Source organism: Lepus europaeus, chromosome 2 (assembly GCF_033115175.1).
Source record: "Lepus europaeus isolate LE1 chromosome 2, mLepTim1.pri, whole genome shotgun sequence".
NCBI classification, from domain to species: Eukaryota; Metazoa; Chordata; class Mammalia; order Lagomorpha; family Leporidae; genus Lepus; species Lepus europaeus.
Genome location: NC_084828.1, coordinates 91,004,294 through 91,019,444, shown reverse-complemented (window position 1 = coordinate 91,019,444; position 15,151 = coordinate 91,004,294). Strand labels below are relative to the sequence as shown.

Below are 15,151 nucleotides of genomic sequence, written 5' to 3'. Positions count from 1 at the left end.
TCCATTCAGAGTCAGTTCCAGAGCCAGCGCTGTGGTGCAGTGGGTTAAAGCCCAGGCTTGCAGTGCCAGCATCCCATATGGGTGCTGGTTCAAGTCTCAGCTGCTCCACTTCCAATCCCACTCTCTGCTAATGTGCCTGGGAAAGCAGTGGAAGATGGCCCAGGTCCTTGGGCCCCTGCACCCGTGTGGGAGACCTGGAAGAAGCTCCTGGCTTTGGATTAACTCAGCTCCAGCCGTAGCGGCCATTTGAGGGAGTGAACCAACAGATGGAAGACAGAGCTCTCTCTGTGTCTCTACCTCTCTCTGTAGCCCCTGTCTTTCAAATAAATAAAATAAATATTTTAAAAGTCTGTGCTGCCCCTTTAGTACTCTGTGGTGCATTGCTTTTAGCATGAAAGAGAATAGTGTCCCCTAAAACATCTGTTCCTGGCTGCAGGGTCCTTCTTCCTTTAAATGGTGAGACATTGAGAGTCGAATATGATAATTCAGTGAGAGGCAGACAGTGGGAACAGTCAGAGGAAATTGCAAACTGCAAACTTGACACAGCTAAGTGTTGGGGGTGGGGGGATGAAAATATCAGAAATATATTTTTTTCTGGCAGGCTTTCAGCTCTAAAATGGAACTAATTCTACCTTTTGAAAAGAAGATAATTTCAATGTTTCTTTTTTCAAGAACACATAATTGAAGTTATTTTCCCTCTGAGAGAAGGAACCTCTTGTACATCATTACAAATGGACAAGAAAAATGAGCAGCTCTGGTACCCAGAGTGATAGAGTATTCATTATCATGTAATCTTCCTGAATATCTTGGCTGCCTATTCCTGAGGTTTTACCTGCCTGGGCAATGCTTTTCTGGTAAGGTTCAGCTTTGCACTAAGTCCAAATTATCTAGCACCGTGTAACTAGGAACCAAGCAGCAAGTAAGGACTTAAGGGAGGACAATGACCATTGTGAGCGTCAGAGCAACTCAGGAGGCAGGAGGCTGATGTGGTGACAGCTACTAGGGAGTCATTTGTTAAAAAAAAAAAAAAAAAAAGACTTTGCACATCTATTTAACTCTTCTAATTGCAATAGCAGTGAATGAAGGCAGAGGCGTTCTGGGAGTCTTTACCATTTGCAATTTAGTGCAGGCCTTGATGGTGCTTTTTCTTCTTTAGAAAGGTGATGGGATCTTTTTCCTCTCTACCAAAGGAAGGGACAGTATTAGGATTAGGTGGTTAACCTTCTTATGTTCCGGATTTCATAACCCAGTGTAGTGAAAGTTCAGTAGGCTGCAGAAACCTTGTGAACTGCCCACTGCTTACTCAGATTCAGAATGCTGAGTGAAGTTCTGGATGCTTCAGGGGATGCTGACAGGTGACTTATATCCCGTTAGAAATGGAAATCTCTAAAAAATGAGGTTTCCACTTACTCAGTGCATTGGTTTTTATAGACTACAGAGTATCCATAAGTATAAATTCTATAATTCATCCTAACCATGGGTAATAGCGGGTACCCTGCATATTATGGATGCAAAAAATGTGATACAGTATAATCAAAGGAGTCTTTGAAAATATCATATTGCACATAAAGAAACCGAGGCCCAGGAAAAGGAAATGATTTGATCAAAATCTCTGGGCAAGTTAAAGGTGCAACTAAGATTAAAGAGATTCTAAGTAGTCAGGTCTTCTGTAATTATGGGTTCCTAGGTAAGAACATATAAAACACTTCAAACACCACCAAGTGTTATTACATAAATAAGATGAACATTGCTATTAGTGTTATTCTTAATCTGGTGGAGTTTGCTTGTTCAAAAAGAAATCTCTTCATGCATATTTTGTTTGCCAAAACCAGTCCTTGTTATTACACAGTCCCACTCCTGCCATTTACCAGGGCCTTAGACCCAAATTTGGTGTAAATTTGGCATCGTATTGAGTCCTCCCTTGATGACAGTCACCTTTGTCCCTAAGGAGAACCTAGCAATAGCAAAGAAAAAAATGGTGGCAGAAGCATGTATATTTTCCATTTGAGAAACAACCTTTATTGTAGAAAAAGGAAAATGCAGAAATGTGTAAAAAGAAAGAATATAAACCACTCACATTCCCAGGACCTTTAGCCATTAACCATTGAGTGTATTTCTTCCCAGTCCCTCCACTGAAATAGGCCAGCCATCTGGCATGGAGAGTGGACGGCTTTGCTCAATGAGGTGGCTCAGGGCCCTGGGTTCCTTCTCCTGGTGCCTCACATGGCCACGTCTAACTACAAGATGGAGTGGGAAATGGGTTCTAGCTGTGTGCCCAGAAAGAGTAGGAAACAGATTGGGTGGTACAGTTAGCAGTCTCTGCTATACCTCTTTAAACATATTAGCTATTCATTGTTCAGCAATAGCAGGATAACTGCTTGTTTTTTGTTTTGAAGGCCTTGGTGTTTGATGCTGTTTCCCAGTGTTCTTATTTTAGAAGCCTGACTTTAATAAAGGCATCTCCAAGTTTAGAATCTTCTAGTGACATCCTCTTAGCATTGACCACAGCCCACCTCCCTAGCCTTGTCCTAGCTTTATTTCTCCTCTGTTTCTGAGTAGTTTTTCTGATACACATGTTTTTTTGTATACTCTATTTTTGGAATATCTTTCATTTTTTTCCTTCCCCACCCTCTCCCCCTTTTCCTCCCCTTTCTCCCTCTCTCCACTCCTTTTCTTCCATCCTTCCCTTTCTTTCTCTGGAGAAAGCCAGTTCATCCTTCAAGATCAGACTAAGTTGTCATCTCTTCCTGGCAACTTTCAATTCAGAGCACTGGGTTTATAGCATTGCTCTACTGCTTATACTTTATTACAATTCTCTATTTTTGTGTCTCTCAGTGACTTGTCAGAAGCAGGAACTCTGAGTAATCTGACTTTATAATTCTTGGCACCTGGAAATCCCTTAGGGAAGGGTATGTTAAGAAAAATTTGGCCGTTGAGCGGCTCACTAGGCTAATCCTCCGCCTGCGGCACCGGCACCCCAGGTTCTAGTCCCGGTTGGGGCGCCAGATTCTGTCCTGGTTGCTCCTCTTCCAGTCCAGCTCTCTGCTGTGGCCCGTGAGTGCAGTGGAGGATGGCTTGGGCCCTGCATCCGTATGGAAGACCAGGAGGAAGCACCTGGCTCCTGGCTTCAGATCCGTGCAGAGCGCCGGCTATAGCAGCCATTTGAGGGGTGAACCAACAGAAGGAATATCTTTCTCTGTCTCACTAACTCTGCCTGTAAAAAAAAAAAAAAAAAAATATTTGAAGAACTCCTTTGAAATCTATTACTTGATAACTTACCAATGAATAACATCATGTTATTTTGTCTTTCAAAGAAGTTCAAAGGTTTCGAAGAATACGTATTAGTGATTGGTAGTGACCCTTTATAAGAATTTCTTTTGCGTAGAAAAGCCTGGAGGCTTTGTTTATATTTGTTTCACAGTGCCTTTGTTTTGCTATCTAGCAGTAAACTTCTATTCTTAAAAAAAAAAAAGCTGTGCTGAGACAATGGAGTCAGTAGACTAAAAGCCATTAGTGGAGCTTGAAGGACTTAGAGAAATGCTGTTGGAACTCTACAAGCCTTGCAGTGTAGCAGAAATACACCCAACTCAGCGAACCGTGGCTTCAGTCAGGTTCTGCCATTTTTCAGCAGTGGCACAGTCATGCAGTGTGGTTCACTTATCATCTTGAGCTTCAATGTCTTTCATGAAAGAGGATTGCATGTCATACAGGGCTATTGCATAAGCATCTGAGATGACATTTACATGCAAGTGAGTGCTTTGGAAATGGTCGTGCAAATATGAAGAATATTATGCCACAGTGAATATGCTGCTCTGCTTTCCCCCACTTCTGCTTTTGAAGAAATAAAAAGCATTACCTTCCAATACCCCAATTTTCAATTATGTTTTATTCCCCATACACGATGATAGAAGTTGGATACTAAAAATAATTTCAGCACAGTTATAAATTTTTTTAGGATATATTGAGTCCTAAGTTAAGTTAGGAGAGAGAAATTATTAGGGGACGATTTCTCTTTTTAAGAATGATAAAACTTAGAGGACATAAACACTGAGAAAAAGCCCTGGCCTGTCTTCCTTGGTGTGATCCTTCTCATAAGTGAGGATCCAGGATCCACATGTACTCCGGGAGTGCTAAGTATTAGGCACTGGGGGGGAATGTGGGGTTAGGGATGTTGTAACCAAATAAAGACACAGGAAGAAATGGTCTCATGTGGTCTTTCCTCCTAGGACATACAAGGAATCCATGAGCATCTTATAAAATATAAAATCCAAAAGAAAAGAGCTTTCCTAAGTTTGTTATTTCAGAAACAAAATGGCAAGCCAAAAGAAAGTATTTGGACGATAAAAAGAATGATAGATTTTTCCTAAAATTTAAAAAACACTGATAAAGTACTTTGAAAATAGACTTGTATTCCAAATGTAAATAATAAGGGTAAAATCTGGTCTTCTGGCTTAAATTTATAGAGGACAGTCTGGGCCTCCTTGCTACATTTGTGTGCACTGAAAGGGGATGTTGAATTCTTTAGATATTGAAGGATTACGCTTATGATTACAAAGTAAACTGAAAGTATGTCATTGTAAAACAAAAATTCAAAGAAAAGGGGAAAGAAGGAGAAGTATGGGTGGGAAATAAGATAGGGTGGGAGCATCAGCTATGCCCCTGGATCTTTATATATGAAATACATGAAATCTGTTCATCTTATATAAGTAAAAAATTATTTAAAAAGGGGGCTTATGTAAAAATAAATTATGTCTATTCCCTGGATGTCTACTCGAAGACCAGAAGCAAGAATTATCAGATGTTCTTTGTAGTTGTCCACTGAATTAAAGCAGCTAGCACAATTATTATTAGAGATACTATTACATATGAAAAGAGCTAGAAAATAGGACTTTCTCTATTGGAAGCAATGTCTGGTGGCAAAATAAATGCATGGAATTTGGAGTCAGATCAAGCTTCCCTTTACTACAGACCTGGAGAAAAGATGTAGATCACTTCACCATCCTTGTTGTCACTTTTGTTACCTGAACTGGGAGAATCCCCTTTATTGAAATGGTCTGTAGTATTTAAGTTCTATATAGCATGAGATGTAGATTATCTCACTTTAGTTCTCACAAAGACTAGCTGGTAGTATGGACACCCCCATTGTACAGAACAAAATCTGAAGTCTTGACAAGTTTACCTAAGGATACCAAATTAGCATCCTAATTAAATTTCTATCTCCAGCCATAACACCACTGCCACAATACATCCCTTTACTGTCTCTGCCATGAACATATTATGATAAACACTCCCATGTCATTCCTGTCTCTCTCTCTTCTACCATGTACTCCAGAAAGATCTAACCAGATATTACACCTGATGAAAATCCCTACATTCTTTGCGTTGTCTCTGTATTCCTGAGAACATGCACTTGTGTTCCTGATAGTGGGTGACCTTCTTGAAAATGTAAATTTTTGTGCATTTTTATGGATGCCATTTCTGCCAAAAGGGAGTTTAGGTCATAAGAATCTTCATTGTTCATCTTATCATCCAAGGCCTAGGACCCCTGACTCAAAGAGAATCCCTAAACACCCCATTGAGGCTTGGCAGTGATTACTTCACCCTGTCTCTCCACCCTTCCAAACCTAAATGCTGAACCACCAAATTACAAGTCTCCCACTTGACCTGGGTTAGGAGCCTGCTCTGGGATGTTTGTAGTGTATGGTATGCCTCTGTCACTCGAAGTAGTCATGTTTAAAAATTTATGTTCCATGGATTGGGACATTCTACATGAATTTATGAAGTGAACACCCCTAGGATTATGCTCCCCAGAGGTAATCCCCCTTAACACTTCAGTGTCTGTTCTTTCAGACATGTTTCCTGTCTCTGTGAGTAAGTAAACTATAGCTACTTTATGAACGTGGGACAATCATTTATTCTACAACTGAATTTGTTAATTTATTAAGCTGTGTTGATCATCTTTCCATGTTTCTACAAGGAGATTTACAATGCGTCTGGCAATCATTGTCTATTTAGTTCATCCTTTTGATGGTTAATACCAGGGTTACTTTTTAGTCCTTTTTCTCTCAAATATGACTCCTGTAACTAACCGTGGTCACGTGATTTTACATACTTAGTATTTCTGAATAATATTTCCTGGAGGTAGATAGTGTATATGCAATTTAAAATTTAATAATACCTGCCAGTCACTTACCCAGTGTTCATATTCATGCACGTGCCCACCAATATGCTATGCATTTCATAAGTAATCATCTGTGTCTGTTTCTTACCCTCCTTAGACTCTTCTCCTCCCAAAGGCAAAAATGTCTTTGTGTCCCTACCTGGTGTTATATAAGGTATACAAAGTAGCCATTGTGAGAATGAGTGGATAAACAAATAAGCAAGAGAATAAATGACTCAAGGGTTCCTGTAATCCTCACAGCAGCTCTAAAAATCAGGTGAAGGTTGCAGTTTAGAGGATGCCCTAAATTTATATTTTAATGTTCATTGAATAAGTGAGTGAGTATAGGATGGCACTTTACCCTGATTTTACCATCAAAATCATTACCAGCCCTGCCCTGGTCTTTCTGGGTCTCGGTTTTCACATCTCTCAATTTGAGGAGATCGGCATCATAATACTGAGATCCAGGCGTGCAGCTCTGTTTCTTCTCTCTGTCACCTGACATATGCTAAAATTCATTCCCTACTTTTTGATCTCCAATCTACATCATCCAATAATGAAATAAAGTCCAAGACTAAGGTTACTGAGCAGCATAAATGATTTACAGTCTTTTCACTCTGTATATCTGGATTCCAACTTGTACATTTTAGAAAACTGAAAAATTACTAGACAGAAAAGGTCAAAGTCATACCAATAAACATTCGCACATGTGTATAGAAGGCATTTCATGCATTAGACCTCACACAAATGATTAATATCCATCTTATAATTATTGTTTTTGTAGTAAGAATGTTTGTACTGGGATTTATTTTTGATGAGGTTTTCATAGCTGACAACTAATTTGATATAGCTAAATAAAAGGAGAATGAACATGCAGCTTTTGGTCTTGTTTAACTGATCCATGTTTCTGAAACAAGAAACTCTTAGCCAATTATTTTAAAAATGCATAAACATCAAGGTAAAAGCATTCCCAGTCGACATCTATGCCCATTAGCCATGGTGGACATCATCATTTCTAAGCTTTTAATAAGTGTTTCTATTTTTGTAACACTTTGATTATGGATGTCAGAGCAGGATGTTGGAAATAGTTACAATATCGGCAAAGAAAAGCATAATAAATTCCCTTTTATTTACATAACACAAAGCTATTTTACACCTAACATCTGACCTTCTTCTTTCTCTACACGCTTTGTATTCTCGTTCCATTCTCTCAGGTGCTGTCTCATCTGACACTTGATTCTACATGGCTCTTCTTCTGGCTCATTCACCTAGCCCATTGTCAATGCTACTGACTTGTCATCCCCATTTGATATCTGTTAAGGGTGATGGGGGAAGAAAATTACTCAACTTCCTTAACTGGAACAAAAGGCCCTTCACTTTCTGGGCCCCTGTACTTGATAAGATTCATCTCATTTCCTATCTCAAGCTTTATATGTGGTCCAGAAATGCACAACTGACAGAAGTTCCTAATGTCACCTGAATGTGAGAAACTACCTGTATGTTCCCTGTCCATCAGTTGGAACAAGTCCTGATCCTCAATGCTGTATCTACTCAGGAAGTCTTCCTCTCAGGCTAGGTGAAAGGTCTCCACCAACACCCTTCTTGTGCTTTCTCTAGCTGTTTTCTCTTTAGTCATTAATATCCTATACCTCCGACTTGACTGTAAAGTCCATTAGAGGGAGAAGCTGAAGTGTCTTTTTTTAGTAAACATACAAGGGTGTATGTTGACTGCTTAGATATTGTTGAACAAAATAGAGTCTTTCTATTGTATCAATAGGATTGCCAGAGGCTGCTAGATGACTAATCCAGATAAGGCAAATGAATAGAGTGATTTGGCCTAAAACTCAGGTGTCCTAACAGCAAATTCCTGTCATTTTTCTACTGTTGTGAACACTACCTGATCTGGCTGATTGCCTTGGTTGATAAATAGATTGCAACTAAATAATTGTACTTTCTGCCTTCCAGGGTGGACACACAGTGTCAATGGGGCCTGCATCTGTCCCGCCTTCATTTCGTCCAGAAGATGAGCTTGAGCACCTGACCAAAAAGATGCTGTATGACATGGACAATCCACCTTCGGAAGAATACTTCGGTGAGTGGAGCCTAGAGCAGATTTCTAAAGTAAAGGTCCTTTTGTGCTTTTGTTTCTTAATCACAGAGCAGTGTTTTCAACTATACCCACCACACCGATGAGAAATTGGGGTGTGGATGCGTGGAAGCTGGTGTGCGTGCACACACCACAGAACACTGCTGGGCACTGCATTGGAAGACGGCCACGAATGCCTGCTTCCCTGTATTACCATCTCAGTGGTCCTTAGAGTTGGCTGAGGCACAAATCTGATTTTAAGACAATGTTTGACAGCTCATTAGCTTTCTACTAGGCAGAAATAGGGTGTCTGTGTACATTTAGTTTTCTCCCTTATCTAAAGATTTATGCATAAAATGTGGAATTGAGTATTGGCTGAACTCTGTTTTCTAGTCCTTTCCCTAAGTCCAGGAAAATACATCTAACTTCTGCCTCCAAATTGTGAGTAACTGTGGATAGTTAATGTATCCAGTCCATTAGTTGATGTATAAATCTGTACTTGCCAATCATGGGTCACTGTGGTCTCAAAAACCTGCCTCAGGGAGGTTGCAATTGTTTAGAAAAGATAAGACAAGTACAGAAATAGTTACTTGTCTACCTAGAAAGTGATAAGAGGTATAAGAAAACTTAGGTCAAAAGCAACAAATTTTAGAAGTTCTATTTCTGGTTTTTGAAGAATTCCCCATACTGTTTTCCATCGTGGCTGTGCTGACTGACATTCCCACCTACAGTGTATGAGAGCTCTCTTTTCTCCAGATGTTTACCAGCATTTGTTATTTTCTGTCTTTTTGATAATAGCCATTTTAACAGGGGTGAGGTTATATCTCATTGTGGTTTTGATTTGCATTTCCCTGACATCAAGTGAAATTGAGTCCTTTTTTTTTTTTTCCTTTTTGGCCATTTGTATTTCCTCTTTTGAGAACTGGCTATTCAGGTCTTTTGTCTATTTCTTAACTGGATTGATTGCTTTTTATTGTTGAGTTTTTTGAATTCCTGATGTATTCTGGGTAATAATCCTTTATGGGATAAGTAGCTTACAAATGTTTTCTCCTATTCTTCATTCTATTGATTGTATCTTTAGCTGTGTAGAAGCTTCTGAGTTGGATATAATGTCATTTGTCTAGTTTTACTTCTTTGCTTGTGCTTTTTCAGGTCTTAGCCAGAAAATCATTGCATACTCCAAGGTCCTGAAGTCTCCCTTGTTTTCTTACAGAAATTTCATAATTACAAGTCTTACATTTAGGCATTTGATCTGTCTTTAATTGATTTTTGTGTATAGTGAGGGGCAGGAATCTAATTGCTGAAGTATATCCAGTTTTGATAGCACCATTTCAGACTACATCCTTCTTCAACTGTGGTTTCTTGGCATCTTTTTCAAAATTCAGTTGGGTGTATGTATACTGATTAAATCCTGGAAAACATCAAGGATGTTTTTTAAAACTAGAAATAGAACTACCATATTGATCTAACAATTCCACTAAAGGGTATGTATCTGAAAAATCATGGAATTATTATATCAAAGAGACTTCCACCATGTTTATTGCAGCACCATCCACATTAGCCAAGATATGGAATCAACCAAGGTGTCCATCATCAGATGAGTACATTAAGAAAATATGGTATACTTACACAATGGTATACTCTGCAGCAACAGAAAATAGAATGAAATCCTGCCATTTGTAGCAAAATGGATGGACCTGGAGGACATCATTTTAAGTGAAACAAACCACTCACAGAAAGACAAATGCAACATGTCCTCCTTCACATGAGGGAGCTTAAAAAAAACTCTATCTGAACACAAATGTTAATTACTAGAGGTTGAGGTAGGGAGTAGGAAGAGTTTGGATAATGAGTACCAAAGCAGAATTTGACCTAAGGAATAAGTTCCTAGTGTTACACAGCATACTGGGAAGACTAGTCCCCCCCCCAAAAAAAAAAAAAAGTGAACAATGAGGTCTATATTAGGCTATACTGAAATGAAAAGCTAGCTTACTTATATTTGCTACAAGTATCATAGCAACCAAAGATATAGCAATAGGGAAAGCTGAACATAGATGGTAATTGTGTTAATAGTTAATTGTGTTAATGAATATAACTGAACACTCAGGGAAACAGCTATAAATTAATTTGTTTGCCTTCAAGAATTGTCTTTACTATATACAAGCTTAGAAAACTTGAACAAATGTCTTACTGCCTCTGTACCTTCATTTTTATATCTGTAATTATGGGAATAAAAACTAGCTATACTGTTACTGAGTAAAATACTTATAGAAAGCACTCAGCCACATTTTTGGCTTAAAGAATATGTTCAATAACCAAAGTTCTCCCATGTTCTTGGAACTTGCAGGTTATTTTTGAAAATAAGATATGCCCATTAGGAACTCCTTGATAATACTTAAACTTTAGATCATAGCAACAATAGTACATATGTCACCCAATGGTAAATAATTGTTGCCAAACTGTGATCAATAATCCTGAGAGGTAATGTGGAAAAATGGCTTTTAGTGAGTGGTTATCCTATGACAGCAGTATTTTATGTCCTTTATAGCGATTAACCATGTCATCCTTAGAGAAAAACTGAATCCTGTAAAGTACATGCTATCATTATTTCCAAATCAGGTAACTAAGGCACAGAAATGTTAAAAAAAAAAAAAATTGGGCAATATGTTGGTGTGCTGGATTACAAACCAGGCTCTAGGTATATACACTTATACTACAACTGTAGAGGATAGTGAAAGCTAGCCCAGCTATATGTTTAGAAGAGGGTTTGTAGACATTAGTTTTGGGGAGTTAGAAAATAAGGGATGGGTATTTTCTAAGCAAGTAGATTGAATAATATATAACTTGATGCCAGGTTTATTCAGGGAAAATTTACTGTCTGAGGGAAACATCTAAGTGCCCATTATGTTCAGGCTACTCTATTAGGTGGTCCGGCAGGTAGACATGTGTTTTGTCTTCAAAAGTGCTTTTAGTCTGTTGTAGCACAACACACAAGACAGAAAGTGACAAGTGGCCAAATCAAAGTTCAGCCAGTATTCTTTGAGAACTTAGAAAATAGAGCACATCCAGAAACAGGAATGTAAAGATATTTAAGGAGTAGTTAGCCTTTGAGTAAGTCTTTTTAGATTGTGCTAATTGAGACTTAGAAGTTGCAACAAAATAGAAAAGTATGGTCATTTCTACCGAGGAGAATGTTAGTACAGCATGGAATAAAAAAAATGTGGAGCAAAACACCCATGTGATCAATAGCAAATATTGGGTAATAGGCTGGAGAAGTAGATTGGACCTAATATAGAGAAATCTCAAATTCTGGCTAAAGGACTTTATCTCCTAGAATGAATCCACCCACTTTGTGATCAAATGCCCCAGGAGCTGTTCCATGGATGGCGGTGAAGACAGTGAGCTCCAGAGCCAAGTGCCTTGACTGAAGGCTGACTCTGCCTCTTCCTGGCAAAGTGAAGTCAAGAGGCAAAGGCCTTGTAAACAAAACTGCTGTTTCCTGCTCTACTTTTTCAACATTGCCCAGGCACCTCTGGGTCTGCACCGCGTTGGGGATTAGGGACACCAGATGCAGAGGTTGTGCCCACACAGAGCTTACAGTCTCCAGGGAACAGCAGGAGAGGCACATGGGTAAAGATTTCATTGCTGTTATCAGCTCTGTGTTGAGTCTGACCAGGGCACCATGTTACCATAGAAGAAAGAGTCCATAAGTCTGCCTGAAGATGAGAGAAGGAAGATTATATAGAAGTATGTGTACATCCACATTGCCTGACCCAAGAGGAATAAAGTCTTCTCTTGTACATTACTAGAATTTTATCTTAGGCCTATTCTGGGCTGGAAAGAGCATTGCCAAGCATGACTTTAGAAGAATATCTTGCTCTTGAGATACCATTCCTAGCCCCAGCGAATGCCCATAACCTATTTTCTTTCTCTGTCACTTTTTCTTTTTAATGCTGGCATTTTCACTAAAAGTACAGCTGATTCTGCTGAAGGTAATTAAGTTATTTCATATCAGATATCACCTGCTAGACCACACACTGTACCAGAGAGTGAGAAGGAACAAAATATGGATAAATGGTGTCAACAGAGTAGACTTCCTGTGTCATTTTACTTTCTTTTCATGCTCTTCCTCTTATTTCTTTTAGTAGAATAATTCAAGAATATATTGTTGTTGTTTTTATGGAGTCGTCATCACTTTTAACAGTTTTTTATATTTAAAGAATGACTATAATTATGATATGCTTAAAAGTATTAATAAGTCCCCTCACAGATGATATAAGTACAAAGAAGGAAAGATGCCTTTACAATGATGAGATCTGTATGGGTGACAAATTTAGCATCACCAGCAATGGGGCAACTGATATGATATAGAAAGTATACCAATATCACCTGTGTAAGTCTTGATGAAATACATAACTCTAATACAGCTGTTAGAACATTTAAAAATCCATGTAATGTCCTCAAGAAAACTTTTCTGTATTTTTCAAAATTCTCAGTAGAATAAAAGACAATCTAATTTAAAGGAGACTAAAGAGACCTACCATTCAAAAGCAGGCAAGAGTCTTGATTGAATTCTGGATTTAAAAAAAAAAAAAATGGTTTTAGGGGCTGGCACTGTGGCTCACTTGGTTAATCCTCCGCCTGCAGCGCCAGCATCCCATATGGGCGCCGGGTTCTAGTCCTGGTTGCTCCTCTTCCAGTCCAGCTCTCTGCTGTGGCCCAGGAAGGCAGTGGCCCAGGTGCTGAGGCTCCTGTACCTGCATGAGAGACCAGGAGGAAGCACCTGGCTCCTGGCTTCAGATCGGCAGAGCACGCCAGCCATAGTGGCCATCTGGGGGGTGAACCAATGGAAGGAAGACCTTTCTCTAACTCTGCCTGTCAAATAAAAAAAAAATGGTTTTAAACATTTGGGACAAAGATTTTACTGTGAACTATATATTAGATAATATATCAGTTTTTCTTGAGTATGTTAATGGTTTTGTAGCTATGTAGGAAAACATCCTTGTTCTTAAGCAGCTACATGTTAAGATATATGGTGAAGTGGATTATGTCTGCATTTCACATTAAAGCAGTGAGATATGACAGGTAGGTAGATAGATAAATGGATACAGAGATAGAAATAGAGAAAGAAAGATGGATGTACATAAATAGAGTTAGAAGCATGTTATAAGGAAGGCAGACTGACCTTGGGGTAAAGCAACTAGAGATGCTATAACTGCACAGCTACAAAGACACCAGGCTTTCACAAAATGTATTAAAGCCCATCACAAAGGAATTATCACAATTCCAAACCTTCTCAACTTGACTTTTTAACGACTATGGTGGATCTTTGAAATTTCCCTGTATTACATATGTGTTTCCTTCCTTTTTACCAGACACATAACACCAGTTACCATTGTTGGTGATGGTGTTGACAAAAGCTAATATTTAACTAACAGTATATAAGTTTAAAAGGCCCAGTAACAGCCACAGTCTGACTGGTGGATCTGGCAATGTTTTCACTTTTTTAAGAAACAATCAAAGGTTCAAAGAGGTTTAATGGTCTGGACCCATTTTTCTGATCTGGTCCATTCTGGTCCATTACTATTGCAGAAGGGCATAGATTGTTCTTGTTTCATTTCATCTTTTCCCTTCACTTGAGAGATGCAAGGACTACTTCTGCACAAGGCCACATACTTTGTTGTCTGGAACTCAGTATCATTGGCAATGCATTTCAGCTATCATTAAGACATTAAATTAACTAATGGGACACTAAATGAAGGTTTTTTGCCAGGTTTGGTTATATACTGTAGGAAGATAGAATGTCCAGTACCTCCTTATCAACTGTGTTGGCTAACTGTGCCCCTTTTGACCATGGGAAAAGGCAAATCACTGATAGCCACAGTTCCTTTTGTTTTCTCAAGTCAGTCCTTGATAAAATATTATAAGCAGAAACCCTCAGCTTTCCCTCAGATGTTTTTTATTTAAATGATTTCTTCTGAAAAGGCTCTAGTTTTAGTGTGCCCATGACTAATGGAACCTGTCTACCATCATTAAAAATTCTGACTGTTGTGTTACAACGTAAGACAAATCCCATAAAGGATGAAGCATGATGTAGCAATCGAATAAACCCATGTCTTGGAAAGAAGATAAGCTGTTTATACTGCATGTGTTTGCCTTCTAGTTGGCCTTAAATTTTAGCAGATTTCCTGAGCTTGCACACCTGTCTTCCCTTTGACAGTGGTACCAATGAGTAGACCACTAAACACAGACTTACAGAGAGAAGACATTAAACAGAATAAATTTGGAGGTAGGAGAAAATTCTTACCTAATTCAGTTAACCAAACAGTGGGTCTTTGTCCCAGTTCATTTGTAGCAAGGCTGAATTCCTTGATTCAAGTGCTTGAATCTTGGAACAACCTGTTTCCCTGGACAGCTAGACAGGTATGTGTATTATCAAGGAGACTCTCAGGTCCATTGATGGATGCTTGGGAGGAACGAGGAATGATGAACTTTGTTATTATAATTTAGGGTAAATTCCAAACTTAAAAACAGGAGCAAGAAAAATTTTAAACTATTAAAATGAACGGGTGAGAAAGGTATATTACTGAGAAAAATGGGGACACTACAGGGCTAGTGACCAGCTCTGAGGCTTACTTTTTAAGCACAATTTTGAGGGGAAAATATAAAACAAACTTGAGCTTGTCTCTGTATAACTCAGCACATCTCTTTGAAATTATGCAAGAGTTTCCCGTGTTGATTTATGCACCCAGAGCCTCTATGTTTTGTGCTTTCATTCATTTAGAAAGTGAAAGCATGTTTGTATATGAAACCTTCCATATGTGTATCTTTGTGACCATGGCATGATTATCAGCAAATAATAGTGTTATAAGAAGATCCCAGAATTGAAGCCAGCACTATTGGAA

The 15,151-nt window shown here is 38.7% G+C and overlaps 1 protein-coding gene across 11 annotated transcripts in view; it reads left to right on the top strand.

The window, feature by feature from the left end:
• The window catches only part of LPP (LIM domain containing preferred translocation partner in lipoma), a 742,983-nt gene that overhangs the window by 536,042 nt on the left and 191,790 nt on the right, over positions 1–15,151 (top strand). For all 11 annotated transcript variants that reach the window (XM_062210203.1, XM_062210206.1, XM_062210207.1 and 8 more), the window contains one exon: positions 8,126–8,252. In XM_062210203.1, the coding sequence (XP_062066187.1) occupies positions 8,126–8,252 (127 nt within the window). The remainder of the gene's footprint in view (positions 1–8,125; positions 8,253–15,151) is intronic.